The 20,080-nt window shown below is 46.1% G+C and overlaps 1 protein-coding gene across 1 annotated transcript in view; it reads right to left on the bottom strand.

The window, feature by feature from the left end:
* The window catches only part of EPHB1 (EPH receptor B1), a 430,513-nt gene that overhangs the window by 50,673 nt on the left and 359,760 nt on the right, over positions 1-20,080 (bottom strand). Inside the window, exons 10-11 of the mRNA XM_041733571.1 lie at positions 17,238-17,360; positions 5,001-5,248 (exon numbers count right to left, since the gene is read on the bottom strand). Of these exons, the coding sequence (XP_041589505.1) occupies positions 5,001-5,248; positions 17,238-17,360 (371 nt within the window). The remainder of the gene's footprint in view (positions 1-5,000; positions 5,249-17,237; positions 17,361-20,080) is intronic.

The following is a 20,080-nucleotide window of genomic DNA, read 5'->3' as shown; positions in this document are numbered from 1 at the left end:
GTTCACTAGCTGTGTGCCCTTGGGCAAGTTGTTTAACTTCCAGAGCCGTCATTCCCACATCTATAAAACAAGAACACAGTGTCCATTCTTCATAGGATTTTGGTGAGATTAAATGAGACAATGTGAAAGGACAATATTCACGGTGGCCGTGAATATTAAGACAGCAGCAATGACCACTGGTGTTATCAGCCAGGCCATAATGTCTCAGAAACCACCTCCTCCACGTGCTCAGATGCCTGGTGAGAGGGATGGAGGACACTTGGGGCCAAGACTATAGGTTCCCACAGCTATCTGGTGTGTTAGGGAGACACCTTAGGATCACTGCCCCAGGAGAACCTAGTTCACAGTGCATTCTGAGCTCAACAGGCTGGCATCTGTAGTAGAGCCCCCCAACAGCCCACACCCCAGCTAATGATGCAGGCTGAAAATTTGGGTCAGTTAATTAACAAACATGATTTCTTCCGTTTCGTAACTTTTGAATGACAAGTCATACTTCTAGAATATGTTTTGATCCTCCTTTGTGTAAGGCAGGTGATGGTTTCAGAGGAGATAAAGGAAGTCTGGAAAGTTTAAGTCATCAGCCTTAAATCACTGTGTGGCTTTGACTTATAACAAGAATCTAAGTCCAGAATACCAAATTACTTCACTGACATCCCATCTCTGATCAACTGGTAACGACTTCCTCAAATGTTGTGTGGAGAATAAGGCTGCGTATAAGCTTTGCAGCAAAAAGTGACATGATTGATTAATGATGTCTGCCAAGGTCATAGAAAAAGAAAGAGTAGAGGCATGTGTACCTCAAATATGCTACTCTTATTTGAATCTTTTAACTCTTGTTCAGGGCCTTTTCCATGGAATATGCTGACTTTGCAATGGCAACACATTTTCTTTAGAACCTGAAGGGAAATCACGTATCACAGTAAGACAGGATCATGCCCATTGAGTTCATAATCTTGGTGAAACTTAAAGATATAATAAGCATATTAAGATCCCCTAATATGATCAACTATTTTATATTCAGTTCATTGGTATAACTCTCCAAGAAGAACTTCCAAAGATAAGAATACCAGCAGACAGAGATAAACAAGACAGAAAAGGCCTAGTTTTCTTAGTGACTTTGGAAAAGGGTCAGGTTCCATGCTGATCACATCGTAAAAACACTGGATAGAGAAAAAATACAGGCCTGGGTGAAGTGATTTAAACTTTCTTTCCTTCCTGAAGTGCTTTCTGCTGAAATTGCTTTTCAGCAAATTCACTGAAGCCACTTGCTAGCCCTTTTATTAGGCAGGAAGGATTTAGGTATTTCAACTTTCATTGACAAATCCACTTCAGGAAATGAAACCCTTATTTGATTTGTTTGAAGAGAATGAATCACAGATTTTTTTTTTAACTGTAAGAGACCTACCTTTCAAGATCATCCAGCTCAATGCCTTTAGTTTATAGGTTGGGAAATAGAGTTAAAAGATTTGCTCAAGGCCGCCAGGTGACTCATAGTGGAGCCCAAAGCAGAACCTAGGTTTGGGATGTCCAATCTGGTGTTCTCTTCCTGACGTCTGGGTTATGATCATCTAGCTCCTGCCCATGAATGAGCCTCCCTGATAAGAAATGTCCACATTTGACATTGCTCATTACCTTCTAAGAGTCTTCCAGTTATGACCACCTGTGGATGAGCCAGCAGTAACTACAAGGCCAATCTAGGCAGGAAGGCCTTACAGAATACATTGACCTTCTGGGCTATGGCACAAGAGGGACATTGATGAGGGGGTGTACCTAAGATTATGCAAGAGCCGCCAGATTGAGTCCCCTAGGTTTGAGTGCCAATAAGGAAATATTTCATTATGGATTTCCATGCTACATAACCCATGGTGCTGGCATTTTCAAAAACAGATAATAATGTACCGACTGAATGTGTGGTTAAAAAATAATGGTGCTTCTAATCCTTCCAGAAGGCCAAGGATTCTAAGTCCTGCAATGGAAGAGGGACAGTGGGTGGGCTGTGAAAAGCCATGTCCAGTGCGCTCCCCAGATTCCCGATGCCCACAGCCTCTCCGACACTGACCGGGAACTGGAGCTGCAGCCACTCTCTAAAGCTGCCATGTCCAGCATAAACCATAGTGACCAGTTCCGGGGTGAGGATGGTGGGGGGAGGGCTCAAATTGAGGACTAACTCTTTTCCTTTCTTCTCTGGATGGTAATCCTAAAATTACACGACTTCCCAGAAGATGGACCCTGCAGAACTGAACTGATGACCCACTTTTCAATTTTACCAAGCAGCAGATACATCAATTAATGTTGCTATGCTCCAGGGTTTGGTAGTAGGGCTGAAATTAGATTTATAGATTACCTGCCTCCATGCCGTGCGAGGAGTCAGAAACGCTTCATTTCCCCTCTCCTCCTGGCACTGCCTGCTCTGGCCATTCCTTTCTTGTCATCCCTCATCCTCTGTTTCCCTGTGTTCCTCTCCTGCCCCTGGCTCTACTCCTACCACTTGGGCCTTATCATCATGAAAAATACCGGTGTCTAACATGCCCCCATGTCCCAGGCCCCACATGGAAAGAGCCCCGTGTGGAGGGAGCATCAGTGTGGGGTTTTGATTTTCCGCAGGCTCCTGAGAATGAATCTCCTCATTCCCCTGTATGTTCCAGGGAGAAAGTCTTATCACAGTCCTCAAATCACGCTGGGACTCTGGGAAGTACAGTCAGGTGACTCATAGGAAATAAATGGCACCTAAAAAGGTCTGGAGGCTGGTTCCAGAAAATACATTTTCTCCTAACATTGTCTTCTCTTCACTTTTATTTGGTTGTCTTCATGAGATCTCTGATTGCGAATGAATGCCCCCAGGAAAGCATGGTCTATATACCCCATTCTGACATGAGAGGTCTGGCTATAGGAACAAGAGACCATGTACACTCAAGAGGACTACATTTCTCCTGCCATTCCCAGATGCTTTTGTGCCAGAAATGGCTTTTCATGTTTTTCACTCAACCGGCATTTACCAGGTGCTCGCTGTGTTAGGTACTGAGGGTTTCAAAATAAAAGGCATAACCCATACCCTCAAGGAAGCTGTAGTAGGCAAAGCACATTAGCCCCATCAGTTGTCTTCCCATGCCCCCTACCAAACATAAGCCACTACTGCCTACAAACCCAGAGGAGGCAAAAGTGTATGCTTGCCTGCCAAGGTAGCTTCGGTATGTGCAAATGCAGCTTGTAGACAAACCTCTCAGCTATCCTTCCACACCGCAGCCTGTCAGCCCTGTTTCTGAGCCTTGGAGCTACCACAAGCTGCTGAGAGATGACCAGATTGCTGGCTCTGGCCTTTGCACACACCACTCCATTGTTCCATTGTACCTGTCTGCCCCCTCGCCTGCCGGAGAGGTCCTCATTCCCTAACATCAGATAATTCTCCTTCCTCTTTAAAGTTTTCCCTGGATGTTTTCAGTTTGTCTTGGTTCACAACACCTCTTTACACCACACATGGAAACAAAAAGAATCTAGGCGGATGATTGCTGGATGCCTTGGGCACTAATGTCCTCAGAGAAGGGACTGCGGTGGTGGGTTGTAGTATCTAAGATGGGCACAACTGGACCTCCCATCCCTTATGTGTAAGATGACATCATGTTGTTTCTCATCAAAATGTGGGGCCTATTTCCTCCCCTTGAATCTGGGGAGCCCATCACAGAGGTTGAAGTGTATTGTGGAATTTGAAGTTAAGTTACAGAAGTGGTCCATCCTCTGCCTTCTTCTCATGTGGCATTTGTTCTTGGGACTCAGCTTGCTGTGAGGAAGCCCAAGCAAGCCAAGATGAGTGAGTGAGTCTTTAGGTGATTCCAGGCCCCAGATCTCTAACTTCCCCAGCTGACACCACAGGGAACAAAGATGTCCTCAATAAGCCCTGCCCAGATTACAGATTCATGAACAAAATAAATTATGGTAAGACACTGAAATCTTGGGTGTTTTGTTACATAGCATTAGAGCAATGTCTCTTTCATGTCTATAGGCCCAGCACCCAGGAGAGGGCATGATTGCAGCAGTCACCTCATGAATATTTCAAGATCAAGCAGATGAATGGTCCTTTGATCTGCAGCCCCAGCTACTGTTTGGTAGCTTTGGTGACAATGCATAGCCTGCCACTTGGTATTACCCTGAAGTCCTTGCTCACAAGGCCCTGCCATATTGTGATGCTGCCCGTGTACCCTCTGCTCTCAGGCTCCCTAGCAGTCCCCAGCTGAGGCTCTGGTCCAAGGTGGGACCTGCTGGCTGGCCTGTGTTATGTCAGTTGTCACTCCCCAGACATCGGCATTGTGGATGTTCTCACCTACCTCTGCTCGGAGTCACTCTGTGATGTCCCACAGAAATGTAGGTGGTTCTATCATGGCTCCATGTGAGCATGTATGACAATGACCATTTACAGATCTCCCAGCCATAGGCCTCGAGGCACCCCCTCACCTCTGCTGCAGGTTGCTCTGGAGTCACAATTCCTCATCAAGCCCAGAAAAGACCTGTGAATACTTGTGACACTGTCTGTTCCTATCCTGCCCAGGAGCACCTCCTCCAAGGGTGGGTGGCGTGGGCATCAGAGAAGGGCAGTCCGTGTTATCTCTGATGAAAGGAGTAGGCTGGGTGGGCAGCTGTGGCGGGGAAAAGGCAGAGATGGCCACCGGCGTCTGCGTGAATCACAGAGGGCAGTGCAGCAGCTGAAAGTCTCCTCAATCTCCGTGATTCATGCAGATGCCAATGGCCATTCTTCACCCGCCTCTATTCATTCGTATTCATCCAACAAGCATTTATCGAGGCCCTACTCCACGCTATCCTCCTACTGAGGGGTCCACAGGCTTCTCTTTGTTCTACCCTTTTAGGAACAGATCCGTCAACCTGGCTACCATTTCCAACGCCCACTCACAATTCATCGGGTGATTCCTAAGCAGCGGTGTCCTCATGCTGACACGTGTCCCCAGCACTGCACACTGCTAACGTCATCCACACCCTGGAGCTGCTCTTACCCTGAGGAAAGAATCCAAAGCACCGTTCTCCATGAACTCCGTGATGATCATGACAGGTCGACTCTTGGTGACCACGCCTTCCAGGCGGATGATGTTGGGATGGTCAAACTGACCCATGATGCTGGCCTCACTCAGAAAGTCCCGACGCTGCTTCTCCGAGTATCCAGCCTTCAGCGTCTTGATGGCCACGTAGATTTCCCTCTTGCCCGGAAGTTTCAGACGCCCCTTGTACACCTCTCCGAACTCCCCTGCAACAAGAATGCAATCAGTACCCATTTCCTTCCCCGTCTGTGGAACCGCAAGGGCACCAGAGTGGTGGGCACAACAGTGCTCAAAGTGGAATTGCCGTGAAGGTGACAGAGATAGAAAGAGTGTTCTCTCGTTGTGGTGTCCTGATCCCAATCAGTTCGCCGCAAACACAGAGGTTATACTAAAACATGTTCCTTGCCTCGGTTCTTCAAAATAGCTCGGGTAACTAAAGGGAAATTTCAGAGTATATATGAGTTTGTTTTCCCTCACGTTTGGTTTTTCATTTGTGTCCCAGCTGAATAATCGAAATGAAACGGTCAGTTTCACTTTGGCAGATCATAATTCATTTTTAGCAGAGCCTGACGCAAGAACATCCAAGGGGCTAGGGGATATGTACGGGTTCTTTAGTGCTCTGAATGAGATGTACAACATTTATGTTCCTACACTGCCCTGAAAACTTCTGTGTCTACTGGGTCCCCCTGGAGAGCGGACCCTGAGAAGTCAGGAAGGGAAGTTAGCAGACACTGTGCAGGATCGAAGGGGAGGAAGGAGGGTTGGCCAGAGTCCCAGATCACAATGCAGACCTGACCTTATGAAAAGAAGAAAGGAGGGAGCAGGAAGGAATGAATAAGGAGAGCTCCAGATGGCCATGCAGACCGGGCTGAAGCAGGCCTGTCAGTTTCATCCACCCCTGGAGCGTTCCAGAATAAAGAGCACCCACGCGGGGAAGGCCCAGGCCCTAGCCTCCCACCGTGCTCGGTCACTGGCCTGGGCTGCCGGGACGAGCTGGCCCCTGGCGGGAAGGCCGAGGCTGGTCCCGAAGGTGCCCCAGCTGGGGCTGGCAGCTACCTGTATTCCTGGCAGCTGAAGAGCCAAGTGGTTTCTCCGAGCAAACACGAGTGGTACACCTCCATGGGTGCCGCAGCACTTAAGCATTTGTGCAGTAAAATCACCCGGAGTAAAAACAATTCTGGTGACACTATTTCATAGCTGCTTAAAAAAAAAAAAATCTGTTGAATCCTGTTAAACATGCTCTCAAAAATTATTCTACTCTTTAGCTTGGCTTTGTAACTTCCAGCTCTTCCATGTGAAGCAGTTTTAGCATCTACTTGCAAGTACGTCAGTGACATGTGTGTCAAAAGCCTGATGGGGAGACTCCTGGCTTTCTGCTGGTGGAGGGGGGTCGGGGAGAGACTTCCGCTTTTATCTTTAGTTTCTGGAAGAAAACAATGGACCCAACTGTGAGCAGAATCTGTTGCTGGCCAAAGGAGAAAAGCAAGTTAACATCTCTGTGATTTGGTTGGGAGTTCCCTTTGTTTGTTTTCTCCTGCAGAAGTCATTGGAAGGAAGCTGCAGAAAAAGGGCTTTTTATACAAAACTGCTCCAGAGTCTGGGGGACTTGTTGGAAGCTAGGGCTGGAGTAGAGGTTGGCTCAAGCACCATTAGGATGATTTCAACGCGGAGCTTAAGGCATAGATCATGTGTGACACTGATTAATCAAATGCTGTTTTGGTGAACTGCTTGAGGTCAGACTAAGTCTCATTCATGTTCCTAGCTTGTAGGACCCACTGTGGTGCCTGGTATGGGGTAGGCATGCCCATAAAAAGTGGGGGAGCATATTTATTACTACCTGTTTGGCTTCTGCTTTGTCTGTTCTTGGGTTATAACCTGTTGGAGACTCTATCTCTGTTTTATCCAAAAAAAAAAAAAAAGGAAGTACCAGTATTTAAATTTCTTATAAAAGATTGTTTACTGCAGCATTTTCTTCTACAGCAAAACACTGTATGCCCATAACCAGGGAAATGGCTGGAAAATGACACATTCATCCTGTGGAATGCCATGAGCTACCGAGAACTAGTAGATGAGTCATAACGTCCTGACTTGTATTGTTAAATGGGGAAGAAAAGGAAAGGAAGCTACAGAATGTGAGTGCAGTTTGTAGCCAAACAGAGTGTGTGTGGATGCAAAAGAAAAACAAGAAAAAAATCTACATAAAACTATTTTTAACTTAAAATTATTTTTAAAAATGGTTGCCCTACAAGGTGGGAATAGGAGTGGGGAAGTAAAGTTAGTAAACTTAATTTAGCTCCTTTTATGTTGTTTGACTTGTTGCAATAAGCATTACTTTTGTTATTCAACTGAGTAAAATTTTCTTAAAAGTGCTCCACAACAGGAACCTGTCATATATATGTATGTATGTATGTATGTATGTATGTATGTATGTGTACGTATATGTGTGCATATAGTATGTGTATATACGTGTACACACACATACATGTGTCTATAAATATACATATATGTGTGTATGTATGTATGATCTATAATATGTGTGTATAGATATTAAATCCATCCTTCTGACACCCTGACATAGGAAGTATTCAGTAACCATGAGCTGCATGAATACAAATTGCATATTTGATAAGTATACCGATTGAAGAATATTGGTTAGTATTTCTTCCTTATTGCTATAATAATGAGTTACATTTTCTTTTAGTAAAAAGATGGAAGTTGAAGGCAAAGATATGGTAACATTTCTTCTTGGAGGAGACACGACATCAATATCTATCGACCACCTACTATGTGCCAGGCAATGTGCTAGGCTCTTTGCATGCCTTATCTCAGTTTATCCTTGCAGCACCCTTGTGAGTCGGGTGTTATCATGCTCATTTTACTCGTAAGGAAACTGGGGCACAAAGAAAACATGCCCCAAGCCCCCAGCTGCGAGTCAGAGCCAGGGATGCTGTCCAAGCCCACCCCTTTTCCTGCCATACTGCCTCTTGGTAGGTATGCTCACTCAGCGGTGTCACAGGGAACATAGCCATGTGGATATGGAGTCACAATCCAGGGACCACTGTGCCCCAACCGTGCAGTCACCATCACGGCAACTCATATGCAGGGAACTGAAAATGCAGTAGGACTATCTCCTAGACAGATCTCACGTTCACTGAAACTTCCTGCCTGGGAGTCAGGTGGGGTCAGAATATTTAGGAATCAGAATATTCATCAATTTCTACATTAGTGTGTGGAGTTTGGAAAGGCTCCAGGGGAATCTGATGTCCTCTCCCACACACACACACACACACACACACACACACACACACACATGGGACCACCACCAATGGTTCCCAAAGTTGGCCACCCACTATAGGGGAGCAGGTGCACTTCATATAAAGTATAGAGTAGAGGCCTGGTCCCACCTCTAAGAACTCTGATTCGCTTGTCTGGGTGCACCCTGAGCCTGGACATAGTTAAGGATCAGCTACACAATTTATGGGTCAGACCGAGGTGCCAAATGAAACTGAAGGACTTCTCATTCAAAAATTATGAAGGATTTCAAGACTGGGAGAGCAGTGCATTAAACTAAATGTGGGCCCTTTTGGACATGGGGCCCAGGGTGGTGACCCGTGAAGATGGGACTGGCTGCCCAGAGTGTTTTGATGTGCAGCCAGGTTGAGTGCCACAGGCCTAAAGCACCGAAGCATATTTCAAATGGATCGGGGGAAGTGCCAAAGGCCCCAGAATACCTGGACTTTATCACTGCCACTTTGAATCCCTTGGAAAGCAGCGCCTGTGTACAGGCTGCCTCTCACAGCACAGGGCCTGCCACAGAGTGTGGGCTTCATAGATGTGAATGAAAAGAAAGAACAAGAAAAGGAAGAAACCAGTGAAGGTGTGGCTTTGGCAAGCAATATCTACACAGAACAGTGTGGCTCAAACCACTTTCTTAACTGACAAATGTTAGTTCATTGTCTAATCTTTGTGGCTGACTGGTATCCGAGTGTAGTGCTTCTACTACTTGAGCTTTAAATTGTATCCTCTGCGCCGGTTGCATCACATAGGTCTTGAAAATTATGAAATAAAAATGTGCTCTCCTGAGAAGATTTTCAGGGTGGTGAAACCACTCTGTCTGAAACTGTCATAGTGATATGTGTCATCATACATTTGTCCAGGGCCGTACAGTATTACAACCCCAAGAGTGAACCCTCATGTAAAGCATGGACCTCGGGTGATAATGATGTGTCAGTGTAGGTTTATCTACCAAGGTACCACTCTGGTGGGGGATGCTGATAGTGGGTGACACTGTGCATGTGTAGAGCGAGGAGTATATGGGAAATCTGTGTACCTTCCACTTGATTTTACTGCGAACCTAAAACCACTCTAAAAAAATATAGACTTTAAAAAGATGTGCTGTTCTTGGGTAGCTTGTAATGGGCTTTGTAGTCAGTCACTATGGTGGGAGTGGCGTGACTGCTCCCAGGAATTTGCTCTGCAGTCATGGGAAGCAGTGGCTTCATACTGATTCTGTAAAAATAGCTCCTTTCCTGTCTGGCAAAGAAATGGCTTCATATTCTCCAAGCCCAGAGGTTTTCAAAGTACCCACTTGCAAAGGAAGCCACTTAGTCCACAGTTCTCACTCAGAGGCTGTGCTCCACCCTCTCATTAAGTGGCCCCAGTGCTAGGAGAGGAACTCTGGCAGGGAGTGGAGGAAGCAGCTCCTATCTACACCAGCCTGGCCATCCGACTTGAGGGGCATGTCTCCAGGCTCAGCTTCCTCAGCTTTACACAATAAAAAGAAAGGACCAACCATGGGGGCTTCATTACAGGGTGTCAAGTCTTTGAGAAAGTACTTTGTGCTTTTTGTAGTGCAACTACAAACTGTGATGACACATGTGGGCAGCAATTTAAGACAAGTCAGGGATAGGGGCATGAGTGTGGTGGTGCGTGGGTATGGGCTCTGGAAGAGAAAAAGGTGGAAGAGCAGGTATCTGAAAACTGAGGGGGCCCAAGACAGAGGGGGAGTGGGGAAGGCCTGCTGCCAGGTATCTGGTGTGGAAGGCATCCCCAGATAAGCCTAGGGCACTAAAGTGTGAGGGCTCTGGCCCTCTAGCACCACCATACCCTCATAGGGAGTGGAAGTCAAGGCCTACTGCCATTATTAGTAACGGAAAACCAAGGGTTGGTGTGGCTTACATCTGAGAGACTCTGTCTCCTTGATCTTTGACTTCAGGTTCATATATCATTCTCAAGAAACTATTTTTGCTTCTTGACACCTTTCCTGTAATTAGGGCCAGAACTTGCTGTCTGTGATGCTTTGATTTGCCATGATCTGAGCTCTAAAGAGCTTGCTTCTACATGAGTTCCATACATTTTTCAGTTTTTGATAAAAATTCGTAATACCTAAAAATATTCTCAACAAATCAAGCATTAACATCATATTTAAAATAGATGCTTATAGGAAATGACTGGGTAGTGGTTATGGTTGATTCTTTCTACGCAGATCTGACAGTAATTGTAGCCAGCCTAATTTTTTCTTCTAGCTGGACTTTGATTGGCAGGCATCTTTGCAGATGACCTTAGAACCTCTTCTACCGCCAAACCTCCCTTTGGGTAAGACCTCGCTCCAGCTTCAGGCCAGTCTGGGGGCCAGGGGCTCTCAGCACTGGTTCTCAAGGTGTGGTTTCTGCCCAACAGCATCAGAATCACCTGGGAACTTGTTAGAAAATGCAGATTCTGTAGCTCTACCTAGACCTTCTGGTTCAGAAGCTCAGCCCGGTGACAGGAATTTTAATATGCCTCCAAGATGATTCTGATGCCTGGCTCAAGTTTGAGAACCTTGGCGCTCCAGGCTGTCAGCTGAGGGTAATTTAGCCAGTTCCCACAACTGTCCTCCAGACAGCTACTGATATAATTCCCTACAAGTTTTCAGCTCCTTGCCAGATCCTCTTTCCTACTTTCCTTGACAAAATGAGGAAGAGAGAAAAAGTGGTTCAGCAGCATTAAATGCCTCAACTATTATATATAAAATCAGAAGGAAAGAATTTTCAATTTTTGAAAATGAAACATCCAACCTGCCAGCAGGTATTTCAAGCGGTGGCTGTTGGCTATGTGCAGTGCAAATCTACACACAATTGCACTCTTTTTTTTTTAGCAGCATTTTGAAGTCACAAACTGCCTTGGGGGAAAAAAAGGAAAGCAGAGCTTCTAGTTACTAATTCAAGCTTCCACCAGAAAAGGAACTTTTAAAGAATAAATTTAAACTAGGTTTTAAAAGTGAGATTTCCAGCCTGTTTTATCACACTAGCCCATGCAAGGTAAGTAGGTTATGGCTAAACCAGGGATAGTAAAACCATGGCAGGCAGTCAGCTACCTCCTAACCCTGCACCCAGGACAGACATTCCTTATCGATCACAATATTCCTATTCCTCCTTTTCAGCAGAGCTCCCCAGGTCCCCATTACCAGGCTACTGGCATTAGCAGATGAGATGGAACCTGCTCGACAGCCATGATGTCCACGATACTTAATATGGTGAGAGTGAACTGATTTTCTCTTTTCTTATAGCTGTTTGTGGTCATTTGACAACTGCCCACCAATAGATGACATTAGTCGCATAATGTAAGCAAACACATATAGCTGAACGTGCTAAATATCTTGATCCTCATCGTTATCCTTCTTAAGGTCGGTAACTGGTCATACTAGAGGAGGAGGACTGGAGGATGGAAGAACTTGCTTTCCCCAGGGAATGTGAGGTGCCTACCCCATGGGCATGATGAATTCCAGGATAGTATCATCATTGCCAGCAAGGAGGTGTGCATATTCCAAACTCCCTGAGTTTACCATCAGAAGTAATGTCCCTGTATACTCAACAGCTCTTTTCCAGAATAGTAACTGAATATTGGTAGGTATCCAATAATGGTAGGTAGGTGGGGGTTATGTTCCTCAGACCTAGATCACTTGTGTATGGGATTCAATTCTTGCTTTATTTTTCACTCAGCTGGCAGCACAATCTTTGGCAAGCTATCCTCTGAGTGTTGATTTCCTCACCAGGTTAAACACACACACATACACAAACACACACACACACCCTACCTCACATTAAGGGAGCAAAGTGAGACAATGCTTGTAAAGTATGTCCATAGTGAGTGTTCAATATATGCCAGTTACCTTAATTTTAATTACTTAAGACATCTATCTGATTTCCTTTTCTGGAAACCCTTCTGTTGTGACTCTTATCCAATATTGAGGCCATCCTCATGCTGCCTACCCTCACTTCGAACAAGCCCAGGAGAGTCAGGCTGGCAGGTGGCCTTTCTACCAAAGCACCCCCCGAGAAACCCATCTTCTTCGAAGACGGAACCAGTGGGCCTTCTGGTCCCATTCCCAATCTGTGCACATCACAGATTCCCCTCCACAGCTCTCTTCATGCAGCCCTCTCCCCTTAAACCTGCCCCTCTCTCACAAAAAAGTGATCTGTGGAAATGCTGAATTGGCAGCTGCTAGAGTCAGAGGAGGAGATTTATTAATAAAATGCAATTGCCATATCTTCCTCCAGACGCCACCCTCTAGTGTCACCTCTACCTACATTTTCAGGTACTTGACAGTCATGATCAGGGATGCTACACAGGTTACACACTGCACAGCCCAGACTGCCATTCATGCCATAGAGCCCAATTATAGATGGCACCCTGCTTTACGCTCTGGGTGAATCTATGGATCAAACTGATCAGAATTAACCAGTGCATTGGAGATGGCCTGTGAGATGGCTCCTATGAGTAAAATTCATGGTTACAAAGATCTGATATTTTCTAAAGACACTAGAGGCCTGTGGCCCTCTCTGAAGAGACCAGTGATATCTATTATCTGCAGCAAGGGTGAAAGGCTGGACATCATCCCACTGGGCCACTTCTGGAGTGCCAAGTGACTCAGGACCCTTCACCTCCCTCTGGGTTTTCTCCATTCTCCTAAGCTCTTCCAGTTCCCCAAATTTTCCTCCCTGCTCTACTATCCTCCCAAGGACCCACTCTCATTCAACCATATGCAACAAACATTTGATGGAACATCTGAGTGCAATACCAGGCCAGGTGTGAGACTAACAAAAACCCTGAGGTTGCATGGCCGTCATGGAACTTTGAGGGTGATGATGAAAGACAGGCAGCTAATTGCATGATAGTTAATGAGTTCATCATCGCTCAGTCTTCTTGGATGCTATCATATCCAGGTCATGGTTACTTTGTCCAACATCTCCAACAACTTGAGAAGACCTGGGCAGTTGTTGCAATTTTTCAGCTTCAGTACCTAGACTTGACTCTACTGGCCTTCACTCACATGCATGACCGCTACCCCCCCACCCAAGTGTTTAACTGGAGGCCACAACCTCCATGTAGCATCTCCCCCCCCATCAGCTCCATTCACCATGTTTGGATACATTCGGGTTTAGATCTGTTTAGATACTTGAGCACCTCCTACTACCTCCATTCCAGCGGCGGCCATTTCAAACATTCCCCACACTTCCGAGCAAAACCCCATAACTGGTCTCCATGCTTCCGAAGATTCACTCACCCTTTCTCATCACCTCCTTCCAGTAGAATCCAGATATAGCATCTATCAGATTCATGTCCCCAGAGCCTCATTCTTATCACCTAGCCTGCTCAGGCACATACCGTACCTAAGACTCACCATCCTCCCTCTATAGGATAAAATCCATACCCAAGCTCCTGGAACTCCAGGTCTCAGCCTAATTCCCCAGACTCCACACTTGCTACTTACCCTCAGGAAACACCCCCTTGTCAGCCTTCTCTCCCTGTTCTCAGGATGTGCCAATGGAGTGTCAGCCTCCATATCCTCGGGGGCCCCTAAGGTCTTTTTCCCCTGGATTCTCTCCTGCCCTCAAGCCTCTTCCCCCATCTCCAGGACTATCTGTCCCCTGGGTCCCTTGTCTTAGCTGTCAATGGCCCACCACCCTCTTGTGGAATGGCACTGTGTGTTTGTTAAATGATAACTCCTATAGGGCTGGGGTTGTTAGGCATCATGCATTTCCCAGCATCCACCACAGTCTCAGGGACAGGATCAATGTTTGAACTCTAAACTCAATCCCTTTTGCAATGATCACAACCCACTCCTTGCGTTCCACACTCAGCAGGCATAGGCAGGTTCCTCTGCATCCTCTTGAAATAATCTTGCACAGCCTGGAAGGTTAGGATGTACTAGAAAGTGTTCTACTATCAGCTCTATAGAAAGCAAAGAAACAAATACCTTCCATCTGTAATATTTGCCAATTCCCACTGTGTAAATACTCCTAACTGGGGCTGGGGTCGCCCTACCAACACGTATCACCAAACACCAGGCCAGAAAGAACTGTACACCATGGGCCCTTGCGAGGCAGTGCCAGCTGGCTCCAGCATCCTGCTGCTAGAAGGTCATATTCATTTCTCTCCTTAAATCATGTAATTTTCCTCTTCTGTCATTGTCTCATTCCCTAATGAGTTTCACAAAAGCTTGTTCTTTTTCCTAGTTTTCATCCTTGAAAGCTCAGGCCAAAGGTTATCTTCTCTGTGGAAGCCTTCCTGATGTCCACACCCATTTCCAGAACAAGGAACCCAACATTGTGTACACGCCCATGTCATGGATGGCGTGAAACAGTGAACACACTACCGGCCTATTTCCCAGTAAGATTGCCAGACCTCTGGGGAGGGGAGAGGATTGTTGTTTTGTCATCTCCAGAACCCCACATCCAGCATGTAGGAAGTATTCAATAAGGGCTTGTGGGGCGGGGGGGGGGGGGGGTTGTGGGGAGGAAGGTTACACAAGCAGGGGAAGGACGAATGGCTCTGAGTCTTCTTTTCCTTTGTCATTACCATCTGCAACCCAGTGTTTGCCCCCTGATCCCAATTGGCCAGGAGGCTAAGAGCAGTATTGCCAATAACACTGTATAAATATTAACTTACAAAATTCTTTTCTTTTTAACTTGACCTTCACACCAGCTCTCTTTTAGCACAAAGTGAAGCCAGTCTCAGCGAGGTGGGGTGTGGAAGAAGCAGGAGTGGAGAGAGAGAGGAGAGAGAAAGAACTGGAGAGTGGGAATTGATTCCAGCTAGGAGTGTCTTCTGTTAAAAACTGCATCGCGTTACACATAGTGAATTAATATCCACAGGGATTAGCCCCAGAATTTCTGGATCATAAGGAGATGAGTGTCTGGTAGAGGGTGGTCAGCAGCGACCAGGCACAGTCTTTACCCTGTGCTACTGGCCATCTTATAAACTGCTAAATGTATCGATCGCTCCCTACTACTGGGTGAGCCATGGACAGGACTGACCTTCTCTGAGCAAGATGCACAAACACAGCGGCAGCAACAAAGCTACACAAAAATGGAAAGTGAAGGATGGAGCAGGGCCATCGAATGTCCCTTTATAGGCATCTAGCAGTTGGTGAGCTCACCCCAAATTGTCACTCCCCGGCAGGGTCATAAAGTGAGAAGGCTCTTTACTCTTCTCCTGACAAAGGCGGGAGGGGGCTGGTGTGCACTCTCTGGGGTGAAATGCAGTCCAGAACACATCGCTCTAAGCACATGACATAAATAACAACATTAAAATCACTAGCACCATTACCACATGACATAACAACAATTAATAATGTGGGGAAACAGGGTGCAGGACTGGAAGCATGCCTCCCCAACACTCTTTCAAGTTCACTGGAGAAATCTGAGCCCCTATGAGTAATCCAATTTATCTGGTATCCAGCCTTCCAAGGCATGATCCTTAAATATGTCAGCATCTAAGGAGGAAGAGAAAATTATCTGCACAGAAGTGAAAGTCGTGGTTCAGTAACATATTTAATGAAAGTCAATGGGAAATATGTATAGATTCATGTGGATCAGATTATGGCCACCCGGCTGGAACTCCTCTGGGGGTGGGGAGCGGGGAGAGGTGTGTCCTGACAGGGACAGTCCTAGCAGCCACCACAGAGATGCTATGAAGGCGGAACTCTTTAAGAGAGAAACCAGAGCATGAAAGTGGTGGCCCTAATGGGGCAAGCTTTCAAATGTGACTTCCAATTTCACAGATGGCTTTTTGACCCCTTAGTGCATTAAGAGACGCAGTGAATGGAAGGATAGTGGCTTTCCCCCTAAAGATAATATACGAAGTGGCTGTCTATAAGACTTTGACTAAGCATATTTTATCGTGTTAAAATGTTACTGGAAGAGGCAACTCCATGGATCTCCAAATATTGATATGAATAAAGCACTTCTGAACGCAGGAACTAAAACGAAGACGACATCATATGAATGAGGAAAGCTTGAACAATGGTTGATAAGAATTGAAGGAGGAGAAAAGACAAAGAATGTCATAGAAGACAATAAAAGTAGGAAAGAGGACATAAACCAAACACAATTTTAAGAAGATTCAAAACAGGTAGGTAGCAGAGGAGACATAAAGAGACTACTTATGAAGTGATGATATTTTGGGATATCTTACTCATTAACATTAATAAGGCTGGGTCCATTGCCAAATTGACTCAACTACTGATCCATTAAGGAAAGATGAAAATTCTAGGTCAGTCTTTAGGTAGGATCTCCTGAGAGCATGTCAGGTAGTTAGCTCTCTGCTGGGCTGGGTTTCTATTCCAATGCAGTAAGATGGATGAAAGCACACATGTTTCTCAGAAGTGAAATCTGTCTTGGGTTACTGTCCATATCATAGTTCTTTTTATAGGAAATACATTATGGGTTGGTTTTCTTCTGGAAACAGTGGTCCTTCTTCAATTGATCGTGATCTGTCTCTAAATACGTGCAAGTAGGAAAAGGAGAACTGAAAGTTTGGGAAGAAATCTTGATCCAGAGCCATGGAGATATTATCAGTGAGTGAGACACTAAGTTTTCTAAAAATTTGTTTCTTTCAAAGTCTTCTCAGTTATGCACCGTGTATCTCTCTTTCTACCCACATTTGGTAGTCCATTTCCAGAGCTATGCCTGAATCTTGTGAAACTACTGCTGACTTCTCTGCAACACCAGTCATGCTTGGTCACCATGATCAAGGTCCCCAAAAGATCCTAGACATACATTGTAGATGATTCAGACTCATATTCTGGGGAGAAAGATGTTAAAAGCTCTTTTCCCAATGGGATGACTTTTTATGCTGAAAGAGAGCACCTAGAATGGTGGGAAGAAGTTTGGACACCAAGAGAACAGAAACGAGGGGAGGGGAGAGCCATACCTGCTCCGATGACCTCTTCGATTTTCACAAAAGATACATCAATCTCCTTGGCAAACTCCCGGACAGCTTCGTTGGGGTCCTCATAAGTGAAGGGGTCAATGTAGATCTTCATCCCTGGGGAGCCTTATTAGAGGAGATAAGCAGGGTTAACATCCCAATGAGGACACGGTGCGGTCAGTAAGTCCTGGCTGCTGTCCCCAGCAGTAAGGGTATGGCCGGGCGGGTCCCCCCTGTACACCAGACTGCCTCTCTGTGCCTTGTTGGGTCTTCCTAGCTCCCTTCCCTCTGGGCCACACTAGCTTGGCTCTCTGTCCTCTACTTCTCCTCCATATTTTCTTCTCCTTTTGAGCTCTTGATGAAATGTGGAGCAGATTACTTATAAGTGACAGATCGGGACCAGTTCCCACACTGAGCGCTCACAGAAGGCAAAGAAACTGATTGATGCCAACCAAATGCATTAGCAGAAAAGCGGTGGTAAAATGGTAGGGTAGATATCAATATTTATCAACTTGACAACTTTTCTGAGTGGAGGCCACCATTAAGGTTATAACTGACGGCTGTGGCCAAGGCTGCAAGAGGGAGAGGATGGATTAAAAAAAAAAAAGAAGAAGAAGAAGAAGAAAAAGAAGAAGGAGAAGGAGAAATTGCTATTAGAAAAATCTCAAGTTAGAAGTGTCAAGACAGAATTACCAGAAGAGAAAACATGAAGGGAAAAGCTTAGAAAATACTCATGGAGAAAAGAGCAAAGTCTAGAGAAAAAAAATGAGGTGGAATGAAAGAAAAATGGTAATGAACGCCCATGCCTTCAGACACATTGAAGTATGAAAAACGAATGAAATGGTGAATGAGAAATACAAAAAGGAATATAGACTTTGTCACTGATGTTTACAGTGGCAAGATAAATAGGTGTGCATGGGGACAAAACAAGAGAATTGTCACTGCAGAAAAAATATATTCAAAAAAGTGGAGGAGAGAGGACACAAAAAAGGAAATGGAGCCCAAGAAGCAAATGGATTCACTGACGATGTAATTTTCAAAGTGTCTGATGTGTCATTAGGCAAAGTATAGACACTGTTTCCTCGGTGGTGGTGTGGTGGGCAGGAGAGGACTTTGCGAAGGAAACCCCACGGTGTAGCATGGCATCCTTGTGAAGAGGAGGCATTCTCCCTGCCTGCTGCTCCTGTCTGGTCGGTGAAAGAGTCAGGTCAGCAGGACAGGCAGGTCTGGAAGAGGCCCATGTGCCGAGCGCCCATGACTGGGACCCAAGTCTGAGGCAGTCTTCCAGGTTCCCCGAGCACCACCCCCGCTCACCCCCACTGCGCCTCATCTTGCTGACTCCCAGCCCTGTCTATAAGCAGGGTCTAGTTCTGACAGTTTTCATCCCCCCAAACTCTGAGGACCCTACAGCTGCCCCCCCCTCCGCCCCACCAAATTCATGTTGCTTTGGTCATAATTCAGGCAAGGATTAAAAGTACTAGAATACAATCCAGAGGGAGAAGGAAGATACAGAAAGAAGTGAAGTGGATTTTTTTTTAAGTCAGAGAGAGAGCCAGGTCCCATGCCCTGAAGAACTACTCTTTCTGAAAGATAGTTCATTCTCAGTCAAGAAAACCCACTCTTAGCATGCTAGCCTGCTTGCTTGAGGATGGTCAGCAGCATGCTGGAATGCTCCGTGGAAACTTGGGGATGACAACACTGACTTTGGAATCAGCTGACTGAGATTTGGACCAAGCAAACAGAGAGATCCTCACTTGTATGAAGAATGTTCTAATCCCTGCAGAATGTGGCAGGGAGGGAAGAGAGAGGAAGAGACAGAGAGAGAGAGAGAGAGGTGTTTCACTTTGCGAACAGTGGATTAAAAGGATAGTAGGGATGGAGGTCATCTCTTTTTTACTTGGTATGAAGAACAAGTGAAGAGCAAGAACGTTTGAAACCAGACTGAAGTGTCTAACGAAACCATGTCAGCAGCTCCAGGCAGCCATACTTTGGGCTCCACCAAAAGCGACCCTTGGGACAAGGTGCTGAGAGCCAAGTGGCTTATCTGAAAGATGGCCCCGAGCAGTACCTGCAGGTGAGTGGGGAAGTGAGACTGGGCAAAAAAGTCTGCCTAGAAAAGGTGTGCTCTCAAGCCACTTCCCACTGTGAGTAGCCGAAGCAGGCTTAAGTCCCCCGGGGAAAGCTCTGGGAGTTGGTGTGTGTGCCCACATGCTTCAGAGCTGGCCTGCCCTGGGTGGAGGGAGCTCCAGTCTTACCACCCAAGTTCCCATCAGCCTCTGGTGGGGCAGCTGCACAGGTGAGCAGGGAGCCTCCGTGGCCAGAGAGAGCTTTTAGGTGAAGAAACACGGATGTGGCAGGTGGAAGTTGGCCAGCGTGAGCTGAAGGGGTGAGGGCAAGAGGTGAGGCAACAATAGAGCCCCTCAAAATGCCAAGTAGACAGCAGGTTAGTGTCAACAACCTGTAATGTTCCCCGAATTCTGTACCATGCAGAGAGGGGAGGAGGCTGAGACCCAGATGCTGGGGCCAATAGGCGAGGACAGAACCCCAAAGCCTCTTACTAGCCTGGCATAACACAGCAAAGCCACATCCATCTCTTAGAACAGGCTTCTCCTCTGCCAGTGGGGAAGCTAGCACCTCCCTCCCACGGTGACTATGATATTACAGAACATATTGCAAGTGACATACCCAGCACGGTGCCTGATGTTTTCGGGGAGGGCTCACACGCTGACGTACTCATGATGATTATCAGTAAATGGTTCTAGGAAGTGTTTGGGGAGGTAGGATGAGGAAGCAAAGTGGGGTGGCCAGTGGGGGAATGTAAGCCACTAAGAGTTATATTAGTTACT

This window comes from Vulpes lagopus, chromosome 19 (genome assembly GCF_018345385.1).
Source record: "Vulpes lagopus strain Blue_001 chromosome 19, ASM1834538v1, whole genome shotgun sequence".
NCBI classification, from domain to species: Eukaryota; Metazoa; Chordata; class Mammalia; order Carnivora; family Canidae; genus Vulpes; species Vulpes lagopus.
The sequence above is the reverse complement of the archived record's forward strand: the minus strand, read 5'-3'. Positions and strand labels throughout refer to the sequence as shown.